The sequence below is a fragment of the Rhinatrema bivittatum genome, chromosome 8 (genome assembly GCF_901001135.1).
Source record: "Rhinatrema bivittatum chromosome 8, aRhiBiv1.1, whole genome shotgun sequence".
NCBI lineage: Eukaryota > Metazoa > Chordata > Amphibia > Gymnophiona > Rhinatrematidae > Rhinatrema > Rhinatrema bivittatum.
Window position 1 is genome coordinate 180,275,577 of NC_042622.1, and position 21,396 is coordinate 180,296,972.

Consider the following 21,396-nt stretch of genomic DNA (forward strand, 5'->3'; position numbering starts at 1 on the left):
TTGGGGGCGAAGCAGTCAGCGGGATGACAGCAGCCCTTTTGAGGATCCCGCAGACCCGCCAGGGATGGTCCGGCCAAGAGGCTGGTGGTGGAAAATCTTCGGAATGAAGCCAGCTTCCCCCATTCTTCCTTAGAAGCGGTAGGAGGCAGATTATCCAGCTTTTACAAGGAGTGGGTTAAGATTACCTCGGATCAATGGGTTTTAGAGTTGGTGCAAGATGGCTACGCACTAGAATTTTCTCCAGCCTTTCTGGAGTCCCACGTCGTCTTCTAGAGCAAGCAAGAGGCGATGCAGGGGACACATCAGAGGCTGTTATGCATCAACGCGATCATTACTATCTCGAGGGAGGAGCAGGGATGAGGAAGGTACTCCATTTATTTTGTGGTTCCCAAGAAGGAAGGCACATTTCAGCCCATTCTCGACTTGCAGAAGATAGAGTCCTAAGGGTTCTGCATTTTTCAGATGGAGACGTTAAGAATGGTAATGGTGGCAGTCCGCAGAGAGGAGTTCTTGGCATCGTTGATGGTCCCATTTGACGGGACCATCAGAGGTTTCTGCATTTCAAGGTGTTGGATCAACACTTCCAATTTCGGGCCCTTCCTTTTGGGCTGGCCATGGCACCTCGGACCGTCACAAAGGTGATTGTGGTGGTGGCGGCAGTATTGGTCCATCCAGATTTGGATAATTGACTGATTCATGCAAAGACGGAGGAGGAGTGCCGGAACTTGATCCAGCGAGTTATGGACACCTTGTGGTCGCTGGGTTGGGTAATAAATGTTGCAAAGAGTCACTTGGTGCCTTCCCAGTCATTTGGAGTATCTGGGGGCACTCTTTGATACCCAGCGGGGCAGGGTGTCTTTGACCTCAGAGTGACCAAATTGCAGGTGTCTTGTCTGCTTCGGCTTTCAGTTCCAATGGTCTGGAACTATTTACAGGTTCTGGGATCCATGACTTCTGCGTTGGACTTGGTAACGTGGGCCTTTGCACATGAGAACGTTGCAGAACGCACTTTTTATCCAGGTGGAATCCCATGTCTGAGGAGTATCATCTGCCTTTACCTCTCCTATAAGAGTCCAGATCCAGTCTGTTGTGGTGGCTGTCACATCCCAAACTGGAAAAGGGTGTGGATCTAGAGACCCCAGACTGGGTGGTAGTGACCACAGATGCCAGTCTACAAGGTTGGAGTGTGATGTACCTGTGGCGGTCAGCCCAGGGACTTTGGTCGACAGGAGAAACGAGGGTGGTGTGATGGGCATTAGAGGTATTTCTCCCCTGGATCAAAGGCAGGATGGCCTGGGTATTTTCGGACAATGTAACAATAATGGCATACATCAAGGACGGATTTAGAATCATGCAGTGGCACTGGAAGCTCGTCAGTTTGTCTGGAGCTCCATCTACAGGCGATTGCGGCGTCTCATGTCATAGGTGCAGACAATGTGCATACGGATTTCCTCAGCAGGCAGCAGTTGGAGCCAGGGGAATGGAAGTTGTCCCCGGAAGCTTGGGATCGCATCTTTGCCAGATGAAGCGTACCCCAGTTGGATCTTATGGCGATGCAGGCCAACGCAAAGATGGCAAGGTTTTTCAGTCACAGAAGAGAGTTCGGCACATAGGCCTAAAATCCCTGGTGTGTCCTTGGCCAACGGGAATCCTGTTGTACGTGTTTCCTCCATGGCCTCTTGTGGGGCATGTTCTGCGGCACATAGTCGCATCCAGGGTCGGTGATGCTGATGGCGCCAGAGTGGCCGCGATGCCTATGGTTTGTGGATACCGTGTATCTCGCGGTCAAGGGACCCCTCAGGTTTGCCCATCTTCCCCGCAAACTGCGACAGGGACCCATATTTTTGGATCAAGAGGATCACTTTTGTCTCGCGGCTTGGCTTTTGAGGGGCAGCGATTGTGTCTGAAGGACTATTCAGAACAGGTGATTTCTACTCTTCTCCATGCTCGGAGACCCTCAATCTTTATAGTGTATGTCAGGGTCTGGAAGGTCTTTGAGTTCTGGTGTCTGCAACACCAACTAGATCCCCTATCTGTGGAAGTGCCCCAGATTTTATCCTTTTTGCAGGAGGGGTTGTCTAAAGGCTTGGTCTATAACTCGCTCCGTGTGCAGATATCCACTTTGAGTTCCCTTAGGGGCAAGGTGTAGGGGAGCTGGTTGGCCTCCCATCCTGATATGGTTCGGTTCCTGAAAGGAGTGAAGCATTTGCAACCACAGGTTCGGAAACTGTGTCTAGATTGGAGCCTCAATTTGGTTCTTCCGGTCCTTTGTAGGGCACCCTTTGAGCCTTTGAAAAGGCTGACATTGAAGGTCCTGACATTAAAGACAGTGTTTCTGGTAGCAATTTTTTCGGCCAGGCGGATTTTGGACTTGCAAGCTCTGTCGTGCAGAGACCCTTTTCTTATTTCTAATTATGGGGTTACACTGCGAACGATCCCCTCCTTTTTGCCGAAGGTGGTATCCTCTTTCCATGTTAATCAGACAGTGTATCTTCTGGCCTTCCGAGAGTGGTCTAGGGATTCCCCATAGGAGAGGGAGCTGCATCTCTTGGATGTACACTGGATTATCTTGCGTTATTTGGAGGTCACTAATTCGTTTTGGTGCTCAGATTATCTTTTTGTGTTCGGAGGCACGAAGAAAGGTGATAAGGCCTCAAAGGCCATGATTGCGCGGTGGCTGAGAGAGACCTTTTGTTCTGCTTATTTTTGTAAGGGTTGCAAGGTTCTAGTGGGGCTAAAAGCGCATTCTACTAGAGCGCAAGCAGCCTCTTGGGCACAGTGCCAGTTGCTTTCTCCTCAGGAGATTTATGGCGTGAAGATGTGGTCTTCGCTTCACACTTTCACCAGACATTGCCGTTTGGATGTGTGCAAAGAGCAGGATGCAGCTTTTGGTGAGAGTGTGTTGCGCATGGGTCTTTCGGGTTCCCACCCAGAAATGCTTGGGTACATCCCGCTTGTCTGGACTGATCTGGGTATGTACAGGAAAGGAAAATTGGTTCTTACCTGCTAACTTTCGTTCCTGTAATACCGCAGATAGGTCCAGAGACCCTCCTCATCGCTGCCGAAAGACTGTTTCCTGATAGTTAATGTAATATATTCCGAGGAGTCTTTTTTTTTTTTTTTTTTTTTTTTTTTTTTTTTTTTAGTTTCTGGAGATGACAGAGGCTCCGGTGCAAGGGGTTCCAGCCCTGCTTTATCTGTTCGCCCTGGAGAGGGTTTTAAGTTCTAATTCTTTGGCTTGGGTACAGGTCAATACTGAGACTGCAGATAGCACTTTTGGTTATGTAGCAGTGCCTCAAAGCTTTTGTTTTCTGCCTCCATCTGCTGGTAGGGATGCATAAACCCACTTATCTGGACTGATCTGTGGTATTAGAGGAACGAAAATTAGCAGGTAAGAACCAGTTTTCCTTTACCTCTCTGTGCCTCCATTTGTCCAACTGGAATTGGGTAACAGTAACATTGTTCCTTGTACACAAACCCCTCTGAAATGTTTCATGAAGTCCAGGCTTCAGCAGTGCACTGTCACCCACCTCCGAGGTGGCTGTACCCCTACTTTTTATGTAGCAGATTATAAAAGAGTTTTGGGATTCGGGTTGGGCAGCAGATGCTATATAAGTTCTGTAAAGCCCAAATAAATCACCCTCATTTATTAATAAAATAAACTTACAGCAGTATTGGTGCACAGGCACCAAACCAGGAATCTCACCAGCATGCAGTACCATTGTATTTCCTGCACTGCTTGGGAACTGATCCTGGACTGAATTGTAGCTGCAATAAAACCCCACCCAGCATCTGCTGTCCCTAATATGCTTAGGTATTGCTCATAGTCCCTCATACACAAGACCTGTTGGTATTATACTTGTCTCTTTCAGCTCTGAAAATTGCAGTGGTGGACATCTACCTCTCCAGGTTAAGAGAGAGACAGAGGAGGAAAAAGTAAGTTCCCCCACAAACTGTATAGATGCTGACAGGATTATCTAGTTACTTTCCTTTATTTCAATCTGAAAACAGAACAAGTAGCAGGGGACTTGCTTTTCTAGGACTTGATGCTGAAACTAGTCCTTGGGCTCCCCTCCCTCCCTTGCCCAGCCAGTTGTATTTGCAGGGTATCCCCAGTGAATATGCATGAGACATATTTTCATGCACTACCTCCAGTGGACACAAATTTCTCTCATGCATTCATTGTGGATATCCTGAAAATCTGACTGGCTGGATGGGGAGCCCGAAGACCAGTTTTAGCTCAAGGGCCCTGGAGAATTCTGCCACTAGATTGGTCTTGAGAGCATCCCAAGGGATCATGTGACTCACTGCTGGCCCAGTTGCATTGGCTACCAGTGAAACAGGAGCTAAGGTTTAATGTCCTTATTGTTTATAACTGCCTGCATAATTCTGCCCCAGGCTATTTATCAAATCTGTTCTCTGCGTATATTTCAGGAAGGTTGTTTTGCAATTTTAATAACTTTATTGGATGTTCCTACCTTTAAGATTGTTCTCAAGAGGTTAGGAATTGGACCCTAACAGTTATTGGAACCATACTAAGGAATGTTATTACTTTGGAGATTAAGTCCATTCAAGAGGTGAAATTGTTTAGGAAAAAAGCTTAACGCTGTTTTATTTGAGGAAGCTTTTAAATAAATGACTTTTAGAATTGTGATGAGTTTTAAATTGAATGTTGTATTATGTGTGTGTTTTTATATTGATATAATGCTTATGTTGGCTGGAACCCATCTAGCATAACTAAGTTAATATAGGCGAGTTATAAATATTTTAAAAACCAAAGAAGAGTAGATTATATAGGTGCACACATTGATATGATGTTAATGCAACCCAAAAACAGGAAACCAGAGTTCCCTGTACATACCCAGATCAGTCCAGACTCCTGGGTTATGCCTCCCTTCCAGCAGATGGAGACAGAGAAAGTTTTACTGACCCTGCTACTTAATCACAAGTGCTACCTGTAGTTCCTCAGTATTTTTCTGTCTCCAGCAGATGGTAGATGGGTGCAGTTCTACAACTACAACGGAGACAATTTTTATTTTTTACTTTTATTTTCCTTTTTTGAACCTTCCTCCTGGGGGTTTATTTTTCTGGATCCTGAGGGATTCTCCCTGTCCAGTTGAGGCGGGCAGGTGACCCTTGTGTCTGCCCGACCCGTGCGCCTATGGGGTGTAAATCTGGTGGTCCAGATCCTTCCCCTTCATGAGGCCGCTTGGTTGGCTGCAGGCTCTAGGTACCTTTCTTTTTCTGAGAGAGCCTATATTTTTCTTTGATGTGAGGCTCTGTCTCAGTGTTGTAGGGTGCTCCTTTATTAAAGTTAAAAAAAAAAAAAAAAGTCAGCAATTTTTTCCTGACTGAGTGGCGACCCTCTCCTCTCTCCTAGCAGTGCGGTACATCTGTTATTTTTTGTTTCTGCCTGGCTTCTGTGTGTTTGTCTTGGCAGCATGCACTGGTGGGCTGGGGGGTCAGCCTGCCTCGTGTGTGGCTTAGCCGACTCTGCCTCTGTGTGTGCCATGTGTTCTGAGGGGGGAGGGCCCCTCTGACTGTCCAGCTGCTAGGAAGAAGCGTTTGGGATCCTCTGCTTCCGTCCCGCTATCTCTTCACGTTGCTGACCAGCGTGCTGATTCTTTCCCGATCAGCGTGGGAACAGCAGCCATCTTGGATTGGCCTTCAGCCGTTCCCACACTATCGGAGGGGGATGCTCCTCCTCACTTGTTACCGGCTCATTCAGTCTCCGTCTGCGACTGGGGAGACTATGGTGACCACAAGGATACTATCCTGCTGCTGCGTAGTTCCTTACCTGAGAAGGACTTTTTCTGCCGACTTTGTGCTCCTGCTGCACGAGGCTTATCTAGCCACACTGCAGGCAGTTTCTGCAGCCGGGGGGCAACGTTTTTTACCGGCCCAACCTATGGGGGAGGGGCGCCTCCTTGGCCCAAATCAGGTTCGAACTAGTCGGCATAGAGTCACTCTAGGGCAGAGCTCATCAGGTCCACCCTCAGCAGCTGCCCAAGGTGGGGGTGACTCAGATGACTCTGAGGGTCCTGTGGTGTCAGAGGAGTCTCACGTGCCGGGGGTTCCAGCGGACCTTGCAGATCTAGGCTCTGGAGAGCCGGATCCAGGGGACCCTGCGGCGATCCCACTGCCTGGGGTTGATGACCTAAAGGTGGTGTGCCTTTTTCAGAGGGAAGAGCTCGACCCCTTATTGCCACTGGCCTTTCAGATTCTAGGGGTTAAAATCCCGCAGATGGACTCTGATTTGAATGGAGCAGATTCGGTCCTTGATGTGATGCGGGGACCTCCCACGGCTTTTCCGTATCCCAAATCTGTGCAGAAGATGTGGAAGTGAAATGGACCTCTCCAGATTCAGGTTTAAAGATGGGAAAGGCCATGGCGCGGCTTTGTCCGTTAACTGAACAGGCATCTGAACTCTTTGCACTTCCCAAGGTCGATGCTGCGGTCTCGACTGTTATGAAAAGAATGACCATCCTGGTGGTAAGTTCCGCAGCTTTGAAGGATGTTCAAGATTGTAAGTTGGAGGTCCACCTCAAAAGGATTTTTGAGATCATGGCCCTGGGCTTACGTGTGGCTATTTGTACTAGTTTTATGCAGAGAGCATGTCTCAGTTTGGTTACAACAGCCCCAAAAGAGCCTCCCCATCTCCAGCGAGGACGCAGATGGGACCGAGAGAATTGAGGCAGCAGTGGCTTATGGAGCGGATGCTCTCTATGATTTGGTTCTAACTTCATCTCGTATTATGGCATCTGCAGTTTCCACCCAAAGGTTGCTTTGGCTACGAAATTGGGTGACAGATGTTTCCTCCAAGGCTCAGTTGGGCTCGCTGCCATTTAAAGGTCATCTTTTATTTGGCAAAGATCTTGAGCAATTGATGCAGTCTCTTGAGGACAATAAAGTCCTCAGGTTATCAGAGGACGAGCCTCAGGGCTTGCAATTTTTTTCAGTCATGTTTGTGTTTTTGGCTGGATAGGAGGTCTCGGCCGTCAAGACCTGTATACGGGTCCCAAAGACAGTCCTTTCGGGGAAAATCTGGAGGCCAATCCTTTCGAGGGGCTTGAAGACCCTTCTGAGGCACCGCCGTGGGAGGTACTTCCAGTGTTAAATCCCCGTAATGAGGCGAGGCTGGTCCACTCTGTCATTCCTTCTATAGGAGGTCGCCTGGCGATTGTTTTATGAGGAGTGGGCCAGTATCACTCAGGATCAGTGGGTTCTCAGGGACAGTTACGTGTTAGAATTTGCTTATCCTGTCTGCAGTTTATTCCTAACCTCCCCATGTGGATCTTCCGAGAAACGAGTAGCAGTCTGAGATACATTAGATTGACTACGACTCCTGGGGGTGGTGGTTCCGGTTCCCCAAGAGGAGCTTCAGAGGTCGGTATTCCATTTATTTTGTGGTCCCGAAGAAGAAGGGGACTTTTCGCCCGATTTCAGACCTGAAGAAGGTGAATGCAGCTCTCAAGGTCCCACATTTCAGAATGGAAACCCTGAGGTTGGTGGTGGTGGCAGTTCGAAAGGGGAGTTTCTGGCCTCCCTGGATTTGATGGAGGCCTATCTGCTCATCCCCATTCATCAAGCCTCGCAGCGTTTTCTGAGATTCAAGGTTCTGAGACAGCATTTTCAGTTTCAGGCCCTTCCTTTCAGGTTAGCCACGGCGCCACACACCTTCACCAAAGTGATGATGGTGGTGGTGGCGGCTTCTCTCTGGGAGGAGGGGATTCTGGTGCAGCCATATCTGGAAGACTGGCTTATCGAGGCGAAGTCGTAGGTTCTTTGTCGCCAGTCGGTTCAAAGGGTTCTCGATCTACTACAGTCACTCTGTTGGGTGGTAAATGTAGCATAGAGTTGTTTGTCCCTGACATAGTCCCTGGAGTTTCTAGGGGCTCGGTTCGATACTCTAGTCGGCAAAGCGCACCTCTCAGAAGATCGTGTTCTGAAGCTGCAGGGACAAATTCGGCGATTGTTGCAGTTATGGGTGCCCAAGGTATGGGATTATTTGCAAGTTCTGGGCTCTATGGCCTCTACCCTGGAATTAGTACCGTGGGCCTTTGCTTATATTGAGACCATTGCAGAGGGCACTTTTGTCTCAGTGGAGCAGTGTCTGAGGAGTTTGTTTCCGTTGCCATTCGAGGGCATCGCCCAGGAGAGTCTTTCCTGGTGGCTTCTAACTTCCAGTCTGGTCTGGGGCATGGACCTAGATTGGGTGGTAGTTATTAGCAATGCCAGTCTCTCGGATTGGGGAGCAGTATGTCAGCATAAATCAGCTCAGGGTTGCTGATCTAGGAAAGAATCTGTTTAGTCTATCAACTGTCTGGAGACCAGAGCAGTCTGCTTAGTCTTGCAGGAGTTTCTACTGTTGGTGAGAGGCCGGTCATTGAGAGTTCTCTCCGACAATGCGACGATGGCTTATATCAATCATCAGAGGGAAATCAAGAGTCAAGGAGTAGCCCAGGAGGCACAGCAGTTGATCCTTTGGGCAGAGGAACATCTGGAGCGCATAGCAGCATCCCACGTTACTGGGGTCAAAATCGTTCAAGCAGATTTTTTGAGTCAGACAGCATTAGATCCAGGCGAGTGGGATTTGTCTGAGTCAGTGATGCAACTCATTTGCAAATGATGTGGCACCCCCCATGTAAACCTGATGGCATCTCATCAGAATGCCAAAGTGCCTCGATTTTTCAGTCGGAGGCGAGAGCACAGGGCCAAGGAGGTCAATGTGCTCGTACTCCTTTAGCTGAGAGGAATTCTACTCTCTTTCCTCCCTGTCCACTCGTGGGAAAGGTTTTGAGTTGCATAGAAAAGCATCAGGGAGAAGTGATCTTGGTGGCACTGGAGTGGCCACAGCGTCCGTGGTTCGCAGATTTGATCAATTTGGCTGTAGACGGTCTGATTCAATTGGGTCATCTGGTGGGTCTTCTCCGGCAGGGACCCATATTTTCCGACCAGGCTGCTAGCTTTTGTCTAGCTGCCTGGCAGCTGCCTGGCTTTTGAGAGGCGACGTTTAAGACGTAGGGGTTACCCAGAGGTGGTCATTACTCTGTTACAGGCCAGGAGAAAGTCCACTAATCTTTCATATGTGCGGGTTTGGAGGGTTTTCGAGTCCTGGTGTTCCGCCAATGAAGCTTGTCCGCTCAGTTCGTCAATCTCTGACATTTTATCCTTCCTGCAGTTTGGATTCACCAAAGGCTTGTCTCTTGGCTCTCTGAAAATGTGGCTCTAGGTTGTCTTTGTGGCAAGGTTGATGGCGCTTCTATTTCGGCACATCCGGACATCCTTCGTTTTTATCGAGGGGGCGAAGAACTTGCGTCCCCCTCTTCGTTGAGTTTGTCCTTCCTGGAATCTTAATCTTGTCCTCAGGTTTATGTGAGTCTCCTTTTGAACCGCTCCAGAGAGCGACTTTGAAAGTCTTGACTCTAAAGGTGGTGTTTCTGGTGGCCATATGTTCCACTAGAAGGATTTCTGAATTGCAGGTGCTGTCGTGTCTGGATCCATTCCTTCAGATTCCGTCCTTAGGAGTCTCTTTGAGAACTGTACCTTCTTTTTTGCCAAAAGTGGTATCCACGTTTCACATGAATCAGACTGTGCAGCTTCTGGCCTTTCCCGGACTGGACACGTCTTCTCTCATGCGAGGGAGCTCAGGTTGTTAGATGTCAGAAGAGCTTTGTTGATTTACCTCAAGGTAACAAATGATTTTAGGAGGTCTGATCACCTCTTTGTTCTGTGGAGTGGCCCCAAGAGAGGTTTTCAGGTTTCTAAGGGCTACCATTCCTTGCTGGCTTAAGGAGGCTATTGGTTCCACCTACATTCTTCAAGGTCAGCTGGTTCTGGAGGGGTTATGTGCTCATTCTACACGTTCTCAGGCAGCCTCATAGGCGGAGGCTCAACTAGTTTCTCCCCAAGAGATTTGCAGAGCAGCAACTTGGAAATCACTACATATTTTTGCTAGACACTATCATCGGGATATGGGAGATACTGGCTCCCCATCTTGCGGCAAAATTGTTCTGCGAGTGGCACTCTCCAGGGCCCACCCTGGCTAGGGAGCTTTGGTACATCCCAGGAATCTGGACTGATCCGGGTATGTACAGGGAAAGGAAATTTTGGTTCTTGCCTGCTAATTTCATTCCTGTAGCACCACAGATCAGTCCAGAACCCCCCTAGTCTATTAAAGGGGAGAGTCGTCTGCTCATTCAGTTAGTTTTTTATAGCAAAAAGTATTTTCATGTTTTATAATCCCTTTTAGAGGTTGAGGTGTTTTTCAATTTTGTTGTGTTTGGCTTGGGTATAGATAAATACTGAGGAACTGCAGGTAGCACGTGTGGTTAAGTAGCAGTGCCAGTAAAACTTTCTCTCCATCTGCTGGAAGGGAGGCACAACCCATGAGTCTGGACTGATCCGTGGTACTACAGGAATGAAAATTAGCAGGTAAGAACCAATTTTCCTTTTTAAAGTGGCAGCAGTAAGCCAGTGTAATGCATTCAGAAGTAGTGAAAACACCAGGATAGCACATTTGTAGAAAAGTTTATTGTATGCTGATGAAAAATTCAAAACAAGCTTGTACCAGTGATGGGCCAATTCAGCTGGACACCGGGATCACAGAAAATGATACACCATTCAGTGCTTTGTATTTGTAGGTAAAAGTTGGGTTTTCGTGTAACATGTGGCACATGCTGGATATCTGTGGAATACACAAGGGAGAGGGGCAAGCACCATGGTTGTCTCCCTCAGAGCTGCCTATAAGCTTGGTCCTTCCAGCACTAGGTCCATGGACCAATGATGTAAAACATTTCTTGTGCAGAAAAACATGAATAAGAATCTTTAGTCATGAGTGCTTTTTGCTGCTTATTAAAATGCAGGCTGACATAACCATAGTGAAGGCAGTTTTAAAAGCCATTTCCTGCTTTACCCATAAAATTGTTTTGTTTTTTTAAAACAAAACAATTTTCAAAACAATTCTCTCTCTTGTTCTCCTCAATGCCCAGTCACTAAACAAAAAAACCCCTCTACTCTGCGACCTACTCATAGACCAAAATCCAGATATCTGTGCCATAACAGAGTCCTGGCTAAAGGATTCTGATACGGTTCTCCTTAATCAGCTTCCATCCGACACATACGACATTTTTTCTATCCCCAGGCCAAAAAAGAAAGGAGGTGGTTTACTTTTAACCATTAAGAAAAAATTCAATATGATACACCACCCTATCCCTCCCCCACCCAAAATTGAAATAGGACTTTTCAAGTCCCCATTTTTACAAATTTGTCTCGTCTATGCCCCCCCAGGAATCTTACATAGCAATCCGTCAACCCTCATAGAATACATCGCTAAGAACATCTCCATCGACACCCCAGCAATCATATTAGGCGATTTCAATTTGCATGTTGATAGCTCCCCCCGGACCCCATCATGTGACGCTATACTCGACTCACTAAATGCTCTAGGATACAAACAATCCATTGATTTCCCTACTCACAAGGCAGGCCATACCCTCGATCTCCTCTTCACTAACGCCCTCATTCAAACACACTCCCATCCCCTGGTCAGATCATCACCTCATCAATGCATCTCTCTCCATCAAGATACCCACATGCCATGATAACATAAAGAAAACTATCCACTACAGAAAAAATTGTACCAGAGATGACCTTATCTCAGCGGTCTCAAACAATCTCGATCACTTAGACCTCTCCAATGCAGACACAGCACTTGCCTCATGGTACGACATCACAAACAATATAGCCAATTCTACGTGCCCCCTACAAGCCAAACTCATCTCCTCACAAAACAATAACAAAAAGAAACCCTGGTACTCCCACGAACTAAAAAACCTTAAACAACAACTTCGAAAATCCGAAAAGATCTGGCGCAATGACCCTTCACATAAACACTTGGCACAATTTAAATCCTCCTTACATCTGTATAAAGAAAAACTTAACAACACCAAACGAGATTTCTTTGCTAACAAAATACACCAATTCCAATACAATCCTAAAGTGCTATACGAGTACGTTAATTCTCTCACCAAGTCAGCAGCTTCCGACGTCCCAGATGACATAGCCAAATCTAAATGTGAAGAACTTGCCACATTTTTCCAAACCAAAATAGACAAGCTGATATCCAAGTTCACCAATGCATCATCCACTCCCATCCAACAATTGGAACCTGACTGCAACCAAATCAAGACTAGAAACAACACTAATATTCTATCTTCTCTAGAATGCACCTCTACACTAGAAATAGAAATTCTTATTAAAAAAGCCAAACCCTCCTCCCATCCAACTGACACAATACCCACCAAACATCTTCTCTCAATACCTAACCTTATTGCTAAACCCTTAACAAATATCATCAACCTGTCCATTAATTCTGGACAGGTACCTGTCCCCCTCAAACAGGCAATCGTCAAACCTATACTAAAAAAACCTAAACTTGACCCCTCTGATCTAGCCAACTACCGCCCCATCTCCAATCTCCCTTTCATTTCCAAACTCCTTGAAAAAACCGTTAACAAACAACTTACTGAATACCTCGATGACAACCACATCCTAGCACCTGCTCAGTACGGTTTTCGGAAATCTCACAGCACTGAGACTCTTTTACTCTCTCTGTCAGACCATATACTCAAAGGTTTCGAGAAAGGACAATCTTATATTCTTGCCTTTCTTGATATCTCCTCTGCATTTGATACCATCAGCCACTCCATTCTCCTACAGCGGTTAACTGAAATTGGCATCACAGGGGTTGCCCTCAATTGGTTCAACTCCTACCTCAGTAACAGGAATTTCAAAATTCAGTTAGGAAACCATGTTTCCAAGGCCATACCCCTCAAGCAAGGTGTCCCACAAGGTTCATCCCTCTCCTCAACCCTTTTCAATATCTACATCTTACCCCTCTGTTACCTCCTTTCCAGCCTCAACCTCCCTCACTATATATACGCTGACGACGTTCAGTTGCTCATCCCTATTACTGACTCTCTTTCGAAAACCATGGATATCTGGAAAAATACACTCCAATCCATAAACAATCTCCTATCTTCCATCCACTTAACTCTGAATACCACTAAAACTGAAATCATGCTTATCTCACCCCAAAACCAACTGAACCCCTCCCCTCTTTCAAACATCCCACTTGCGCAACAAGTCCGTGATCTGGGCATCATTCTTGATGGTCACTTCACACTTAAGAAATTCATCAGTAATATACTAAAAGATGGATTCTTTAAACTTCACACCCTTAAGAAACTTAAACCTCTACTTCATCCCCCTGACTTCCGTACAGTCCTACAAACTATAATCTTTGCCAAAATCGACTATTGTAATTCCCTCCTCCTCGGACTTCCGAATAACGCCATCCACCCCCTTCAAATACTACAAAACACTACAGCCCGGATTTTGACCAACACTCACAGACACGATCATATCACACCGGTCCTAAAAGATCTACATTGGCTCCCCATAGCCTCCCGCATACAATATAAGGCTCTCTCCCTCGTTCATAAGGCCTTGTACAATCCCGAAATGAATTGGTTTAATGACACCATCCGATTTCACCAATCTAATAAACCCACTAGACACATTCATCTCGCAACCATGCCCACCACCTCGCCTAAACTCTACAAATTAACCTCCACGAGAGCTCGTGCGTTATCGATCGCCGGGCCAATCCTCTGGAACACAATGCCAGTCGAACTTCGACAAGAAGAATGCTCTAAAACATTCAAGCGTAAGCTTAAGACCTGGCTCTTTACCAAAGCATACACATAAATTCTCCTTGCTCTCATCTATGTTCCCCTCATCTCTGTTCCCCCTTCGACCTGGCTTACCATTAAAGCATACACCTACCTCCCCTCCCCTCTCCTACCCCTTTTCTCCCCTCCCTCCTCCTCACCTTCACCCCTTACCCTGCACATATGTTAAATTATGTTAATCCCTATTATTGTATATACTTGCAATTTTTGCCTACTATAATTTTCATCTACCTTGATTCTTCTGCCACTTTCCCCTTCAATAACTCCTCTGTCACTTTTCCCTACAATAATTTATTAATCTAACTTTATTCTGCTGTCACTTCCCCCCCCCCTTTTTTTTCTTCTTTTACCCTTTTGTAAACATGTTATTTTAATTTTAGTTTAATTCTTTATTTCCCCCACCTTTCCCTTTACTTTCTAGTTATTAAGTTTCAATATGTTTTTAATTGTATTTTGGTAAACTTGTTCAATGTAAAGCGCCGTTACAGGCACTAGTTTTATGTTACGCTGTGAAACCGATGTGATATCTTTGATGAATGTCGGTATATAAAACCTTTTAAATAAATAAATAAATAAAATAAAAATTGCCTGCCCAATCTACAGGTAGAATTGCTCGTGTACAAGCCTGTATGTGCACATTTTTACCTGCATGCCCGGGAGTAGGGTTAGGGAGGGGTTCTGAGTTATGCGCGCATTTTTCAATTTTAAAATAGTGTGCATGTAAATTGTGCGGGAAATTTTCCTAGTACAGATTAGCAGTATTAAATGCCTGGGGGTAGTTTTGCTGGAGTAATTTTCAAAATGAAAAAAATATGCACACTTTTTTGCTTTGAGTGAGAACTCATTGGGTAAAAACTCCATAGACTGAGCCCTTTTTTTGGAAAATTACTCTCACATTGTTCAAAGTTGCTCTTTCCCTTACTTTATTATTTTTATTTTAGAATCATCAAAGACCATGGCTTAATCAACCTCCGAAAATTTCAGAGTAAGTATGGACAGGGTGTTCTCTGCCCTTACAAAGAGCGCTGGATTTCAAATCTTTTTGCTTTATGGGATGATGGCAGAAAAAGACCAAATAATCCGTCCACACTACTGCCAGCCATAGAATGTGACTGCTTGTAAGTTCCCTGTACATACCCAGATCAATCCAAACTCCTGAGTTTTGCCTCCCTGCCAGCAGATGGAGACAGACAGTTTCACTGACACTATATATAACTCAGTGTGCCACCTGCAGTCCCTCAGTATTGACCTGTACCTGGTAGATGGTGTAAAATGTGCAGTCTGGAGAGAGGAAAAAAAGAAAAGATTAAAAGAAAAAATTTCTAGATCCTCCCAGGGGGTTGTGAGGTCCTGGTTGCGACCATTTCCCCCCCCCCCCCCCCCCCCCCTGGTTTGAGGTGGACGAGCAGGGGGTTGGTGATCCTTCTGATAGCTCAGTCCGGAGGTACGTGTGGTGGACATCAGGTGGTCCAGATGCCTCAACCCTCACGTGACAGCAGTGGAACCTGCTGGTGGTTCTGCACTGCAAGCCCAGGGAATCAGAGAAGTATCCCTTTTATATGGTTTGTCCTGGGCTTGGTTGCTAAAGTTTGGTGATAGGAGAGACTGATTTAGCCAGTGGTTTGGTGCTCTTCTGATCTGCCATGCAGCCTGCATTCCTGGCACTGGTACCTAGAGGTTCCAGTGGTGAGAGGACTACTATAGCAGCTTGGGGAGCTCAGCGATGGGGTTTTTCAGTAGCTCTTTCGGCCCTCCTTTCTTCCGATACCATTTTCATCCCATCCTTTTCAGTACCTACGAGCTCCTGGGGGTTTTTCTTGGTCACAGGGGTTCTTTTTTCGGGCCCCGATCCTAATTTAACTCTGGGATCATGCCGCATGGTGCGGCCTGCGGGCAGGAGTTTGTACCGGTTGCTTGTCGGGAGGGGAAGGATCTTCGGAGAAGCCAATTCCAGCTCTAGAGCACTCAGAGACTCTGAGAGGGCAGAATTGCTGCGGCATCCTCAGGACCCTTTTCTCCTCAGCGCAGGTACTGAAGCCTTACTGCGAACGTTCAGGGAGCAGGAGAAGGCTGCCCTGGGGGAGGGGAGCTCCCTGCCACCTCTTTTGCCATGTCCTGCTGCCCCAGGGGGGGCGACTTGCAGGCAGCTCAGATCTCTTCCTCAGAGGAGAAACAGGGGAAAGACTTGGATGAGTCTTCTCGTTCTCCTCCAATTATGTTTTGTTGCTGCATAAAGCCTTCAAAGCACGGAAAGCAGCAAAGAGCCAGGGTACTAAGGTTCCCCGTGAGGTCCCAGCGTTGCTGGGGGCTGGGACAGAAGCCTCATCACTCCACAAGCGTACCAAGTTACACAATGGCATAGAAGCCCCCAAGGCCAAACTCCCTTTCCGGTCCAGTGGATAGTTCAGATACGGACGGTGCGGATGAAGGGGAGTCTCCTCCGCAAACCCCTGGTGAGGGACCGGATGCGGATCAGGATTACCAGCTTCAGCCGGCCAAGCCAGTGGGCGCACCTCTAGTGGAGGGCGATGATCCCAAAGTGGTCCGCCTGTTCAGAAGGGATGAACTAGGTTCACTTATCCCGGCTATTCTGGAGGAGCTGGGCATTGAGGTTCCTCCAGAGGACTCACAGTTTGGGGCTATGGATCCGGTGATGGTGGGGCTCAGGGGTCCAGCTCGATCCTTTCCATTTCATATGTCAGTTTCGAATCTTTTGTTTAAGGAGTGGGACACGCCGGACCTTGGTTTAAAGGTAAGTCGGTCTATGGACAATTTATAACCGCTTCCGGAGGAAGCACTGGACCTCCTTAAGGGTCCCTAAGGTGGACGCCGTGGTCTCGGCAGTGACCAAGAAAACCATCCCGGTAACAGGAGCCACTGCCTTGAAGGAATTGCAGGATCACAAATTGGAGTTGCAACTTAAAAAGATTTTTGAGGTTTCCGCCCTAGGGGTCCGGGCCGCTATGTGCAGCAGTTTCATGCTACGAGCCAGTCTCCGCTGGGTGCAGGATTTGCAAGCAGCAGCATCCCTTTCTGCGAGTGAGGGAGGCAGCGGTAGCTTACAGTGCTGACACGCTTTATGATCTGTTATGGACTTCTGGCAGGACTATGGTCTCGGCCGTTTCCGCCCGCAGGCTCCTCTGGCTTAGACACTGGGCTGCGGATGTTTCATCTAAGGCTCAACTGGGTTCCTTCCCCTTCAAGGGTAAGCTGCTTTTTGGGCAACAATTGGAGGACATGATAAAATCTCTGGGGGAGAATAAAGTCCATAGGTTGACGGAGGATAGACCCAGGACGAGAGGATCCTTTCCTCAACAGGCGAGATTTCAGGGAAATCGGTTTCGCTCTTCACAGTCCGCCGGTTCGTCCTTTCGACAGGGTCCTGGCCGCCAGTCTTCTTGGAATCTGTCCTTTCGAGGGCACCGGTCTGCCAGAGATGGAGCCCCACAATCTCATGGGAGTCCCAAGTCAGCGCAATGAATCGAGGCCTGTCCACGCTTCCATCCCTTTTTCTAGAAGAGTGGACCAACTTAACCTCAGATCAGTGGGTCCTCAGTGTAGTAGAACACGGTTACACGTTAGATTTTGCTCGGCCGATCCACGAGCGGTACATTGTTTCCCCATGCGGGTACCACCAAAAACACCGGGCAGTGCAAGACTCTCTGTGGCGGTTACAGGACCTAGTCGCCATAGTTCTGGTACCTGCAAGAGAGCTCAGGCGAGGGTTGTACTCCATCTACTTCGTGGTGCCCAATAAGGAGGGCTCCTTCCGTCCCATCCTAGACTTACGGGCCGATACAGTAAAAATCACGGGAGGGCGGGCGAGCGCCCGCTCTCCCGGCGCGCGCACAGGACACTCTCCTGTGCGCGCAATACAGTAATTTAATTTATTTAAATTAGGGCCGGCGGTAAAAAGAGGCGCTAGGGACACTAGTGTATCCCTAGCACCTCTTTTCGGACAGGAGCGGCGCCTGTCAGCATGTTTGACAGCCGACACTCAATTTTGCTGGTGTCAGTTCTCGAGCCCGCTGACAGCCACGGGTTTGGAAACCGGACGCCGGCAAAATTGAGCGTCCGGTTTTCAAGCCGCGGGCCTATTTCAATTTTTTTTCTTTTACTTTTTTAACTTTCGGGACCATCCGACTTAATATCGCCATGATATTAAGTCGGAGGGTGCACAGAAAGCAGGTTTTACTACTTTTCTGTGCACTTCCCCGGCGCCGGCAGAAATTAACACCTACCTTTGGGTAGGCGCTAATTTCTTAAAGTAAAATGTGCCGCTTGGCTGCACATTTTACCTACTGAATCGCGCAGGAATACCTAATAGGACCATCAACATGCATTTGCATGTTGCGGGCGCTATTAGGTTCGGGGGGGTTGGAAGCGCGTTTTCGACGCACTATTACCCCTTACTGAATAAGGGGTAAAGCTAGCGCGTCGAAAACGCGCGTCCAATCGCGGGTTAACAGTGCGCTTCGCCGGAGCGCACTATACTGTATCAGCCTGTTAGAGAGGCAATCGGACTTTAAAGGTGCCTCGTTTTCAGATGGAAACTCTTCGCTCGGTGATAGCGTCTGTACACAAAGGGGAATTTCTAGCGGCTCTGGATCTGACAGAAGCTTAGTTGCACATTCCTTTACACCCGGATCATCAGAAATATTTGCGGTTTGCGATCCTGGGGCATCATTTTCAATTTTGCGCTCTACCAGTTGGTCTGGCGACGGCGCCTAGAGTCTTCACTAGGGATGTGAATCGTTTTTCTAATGAATTGAAATATCGTACGATATTTCTAAATTCGTTAGTTTCTTTCTTTTAACCGATTTCTATCAATTTTACTTTCTGATTTTTCGTAAAATCGTTTTTCGGGTTAGTGCGCGCTAACAAAAAACAGCTTGTTTTTGTTACTTTTTGTTATTTTTTGCTATTTTTGTTAGCGCGCACTAACCCGAAAAACGATTTTTCAATTAAAAAAAAACAAAAAAAAAAACGGGGAAATGCGGGAAAACAATTTTTTCCTGCGGCCAGACTATCCCGAAAGCAGGAATGATCAGGCACCTGATTCACATCCCTAGTCTTCACCAAGGTGATGGTGGTTGTAGCAGTGGCCCTGCGAAAGGAGGGGATTCTGGTACATCCCTACCTGGACAATTGGCTGATTCAAGCAAAGTCAGAACACCTTTGCAGAACAGCGGTGCAGAGGGTACTACAGATGTTGAGCTCGTTGGGTTGGGTGGTCAACCCCGACAAGTTACCTGGTTTCCTCCCAGTCCTTGGAGTTTTTGGGTGCTCAGTTCGACGTGATCTTGGGAAAGGTTTTTCTTACAGAGTAAAGTTGTCCAAGCTTCTCACACAGGTGGAGTCCTTGCGATCCATTCCCTCGTCCCAGGGCCTGGGATTATTTGCAGGTCCTTGGTTCGATGGCTTCCACTCTCGAACTGGTGCCTTAGGCCTTTGCACATATGTGTCCTCTTCAGTCAGCCTTGTTCTCCCGGTGGAATCCACTCTCTGAACAGTTTCATCTTCTCCTCCCACTGACTGATTCTGCATGGTCCAGTCTTCTTTGGTTGCTGTGTCCAGACAATTTACGGCAGTGGGTGGATTTGGAATTCCCTCCTGGATAGTGGTAACCACCGATGCCAGCCTCTCCGGGTGGGGAGCTGTTTGTCAAGGAGCTGCAGTGGCAAGGCCAGTGGACAAGAACGGAATCCTCCTGGTTGATCAATCAGTTGGAAATCAAAGCAGTTCGGTTGGCGCTGCAGGCCTTCCTTCCTTTAGTAGAGGGATGATCAGTGAGGGTACTCTCCGCCAAGGCGACTATGGTGGCTTACATCAATCGTCAGGGGGGAACCAGGAGTAATCTGGTGGCGGCAGAAGCTCAGTTTTAATCAACTGGGCAGAGCAACACTCTACAAGATTGTGGCCTCTCACATTGCCGGGGTGGACAATGTACATGCCGATTTTCTCAGCCGCCACCAGTTGGACCCGGGAGAGTGGGAACTCTCCGAAGAGGCCTTTCGTCTTCTGTGCACACACTGGACCATGCCCTCCATGGCTCTCCTGGCGACATGCCGCAGTGCCAAGGCTCCTCGATTTTTCAGTCGGTGACAGGAACCAGGAGCAGAGGGGGTAGATGCTCTAGTCCTTCCCTGGCCAAAGGACGTTCTGTTATACGTCTTTCCACCGTGGCCATTGAACAGAAACGTTCTGCGCCGCATCGAAGCTCATCCGGGCAAGGTGATACTCCTGGCTCTGGAGTGGCTGAGGTGTCCGTGGTTTGCCAACCTTCTGAATCTAGCAGTGGATGAGCCGCTGAGATTTCGGCCATATCTGAATCTCCTGCAACAAGGTAGATCGCTTTTGTCTAGCAGCGATTTAAGGAGTAAGGGTTACTCGAATGCGATTATTGCCACGCTCTTACATTCCTGTACAACTTCTACCTCCATGGCCTACATTAATTTGGGGAGTGTTTGAATCCTGGTGTCTAGACCACAAAGTGCAGCCGTCCAGGGCTTCAATTTTGGATGGTCTGGATTTTTTACAGGCTGGATTAGCCAAGGGGCTGGTGTTTAATTCCCTACAAGTTCAGGTGGCAGCCCTTGGTTATTTTCGTGGAAAGGTGCAGGGAGTTGCGCTAGCATCTCATCCAGATGTGGCTCGTTTCTGAGAGGGGCTAAGCATCTGCGTCGTCCTATCCAGAACCCCTATCCTTCGTGGAAGCTCAATCTGGTTCTCTGCACCCTTTGTAATGCTCCATTTAAGCCATTGAAACGAGCGACCCTGAAGAATCTGACACGAAGGTCATTTTTTCTTGTGGCTATCTCCTCAACAAGGCGTGTTTGCGAGCTTCAGGCCTTATCTTGCAGGGAGCCCTTCTTACGTATTTCTGAAGCAGGAGTCTCCTTAAGAACAGTTCCCTCCTTTCTCCCGAAAGTGGTGTCCTCCTTTCGTTTGAATCAGTCAGTGGAGCTCCCTTCTTTCGCGGGTCTGGATTCTTCTACTCCAGAGTCTAGGGATTTAAGGAAGTTGGATGTAAAGAGGGTGTTGTTGTGTTACTTGGAGTCATGAACAGTTTCTGTCTTTCGGACCATCTGTTTGTTCTGTGGAGTGGACCCAGGAGGTGTCATAAAGCTTCAAGGGCCACTATCGCGTGGCTAAAGGAAGCTATTGTTTCGGCTTACCTTGTTCAGGGCCGTCTGATTCCGGTTGGTCTTAAAGCTCATTCTACTTGATTGCAAGTGGCCTCGTGGGTGGAATGTCAACAGGTGTCGCCACAGGAAATTTGTGGGGTGGCTACCTGGAAATCTACACACACTTTTGCCAGGCTTTACCGCCTAGATATCTGGACCCCTGAGCCAGCTTCCTTCAGGGCCAGTGTACTCCAAGCGGGACTCTCTCAGTCCCACCCTGGTTAGGGAAGCTTTGGTAAATCCCAGGAGTCTGGACTGATCTGGGTACGTACAGGAAAAGGAAAATTGGTTCTTACCTGCTAATTTTCATTCCTGTAGTACCACGGATCAGTCCAGAGTCCTGCTCATGGGAAAACGGAGAGTCCGCTCGACCAGTAGATAGTCATATTTCTGCAAGTTTACCGAATGCCCCCCTTTTCAGGGAAAGAGTATGGGCATGGTTTCGTTCATTGGAG

At 47.6% G+C, this 21,396-nt stretch overlaps 1 protein-coding gene across 9 annotated transcripts in view; it reads left to right on the top strand.

Moving 5' to 3' along the window:
- The window catches only part of TADA2A (transcriptional adaptor 2A), a 107,588-nt gene that overhangs the window by 28,812 nt on the left and 57,380 nt on the right, over positions 1-21,396 (top strand). For all 9 annotated transcript variants that reach the window (XM_029611738.1, XM_029611740.1, XM_029611736.1 and 6 more), the window contains exons 8-9: positions 3,873-3,936; positions 14,696-14,739. In XM_029611738.1, coding sequence (XP_029467598.1) covers positions 3,873-3,936; positions 14,696-14,739 — 108 coding nt within the window. The remainder of the gene's footprint in view (positions 1-3,872; positions 3,937-14,695; positions 14,740-21,396) is intronic.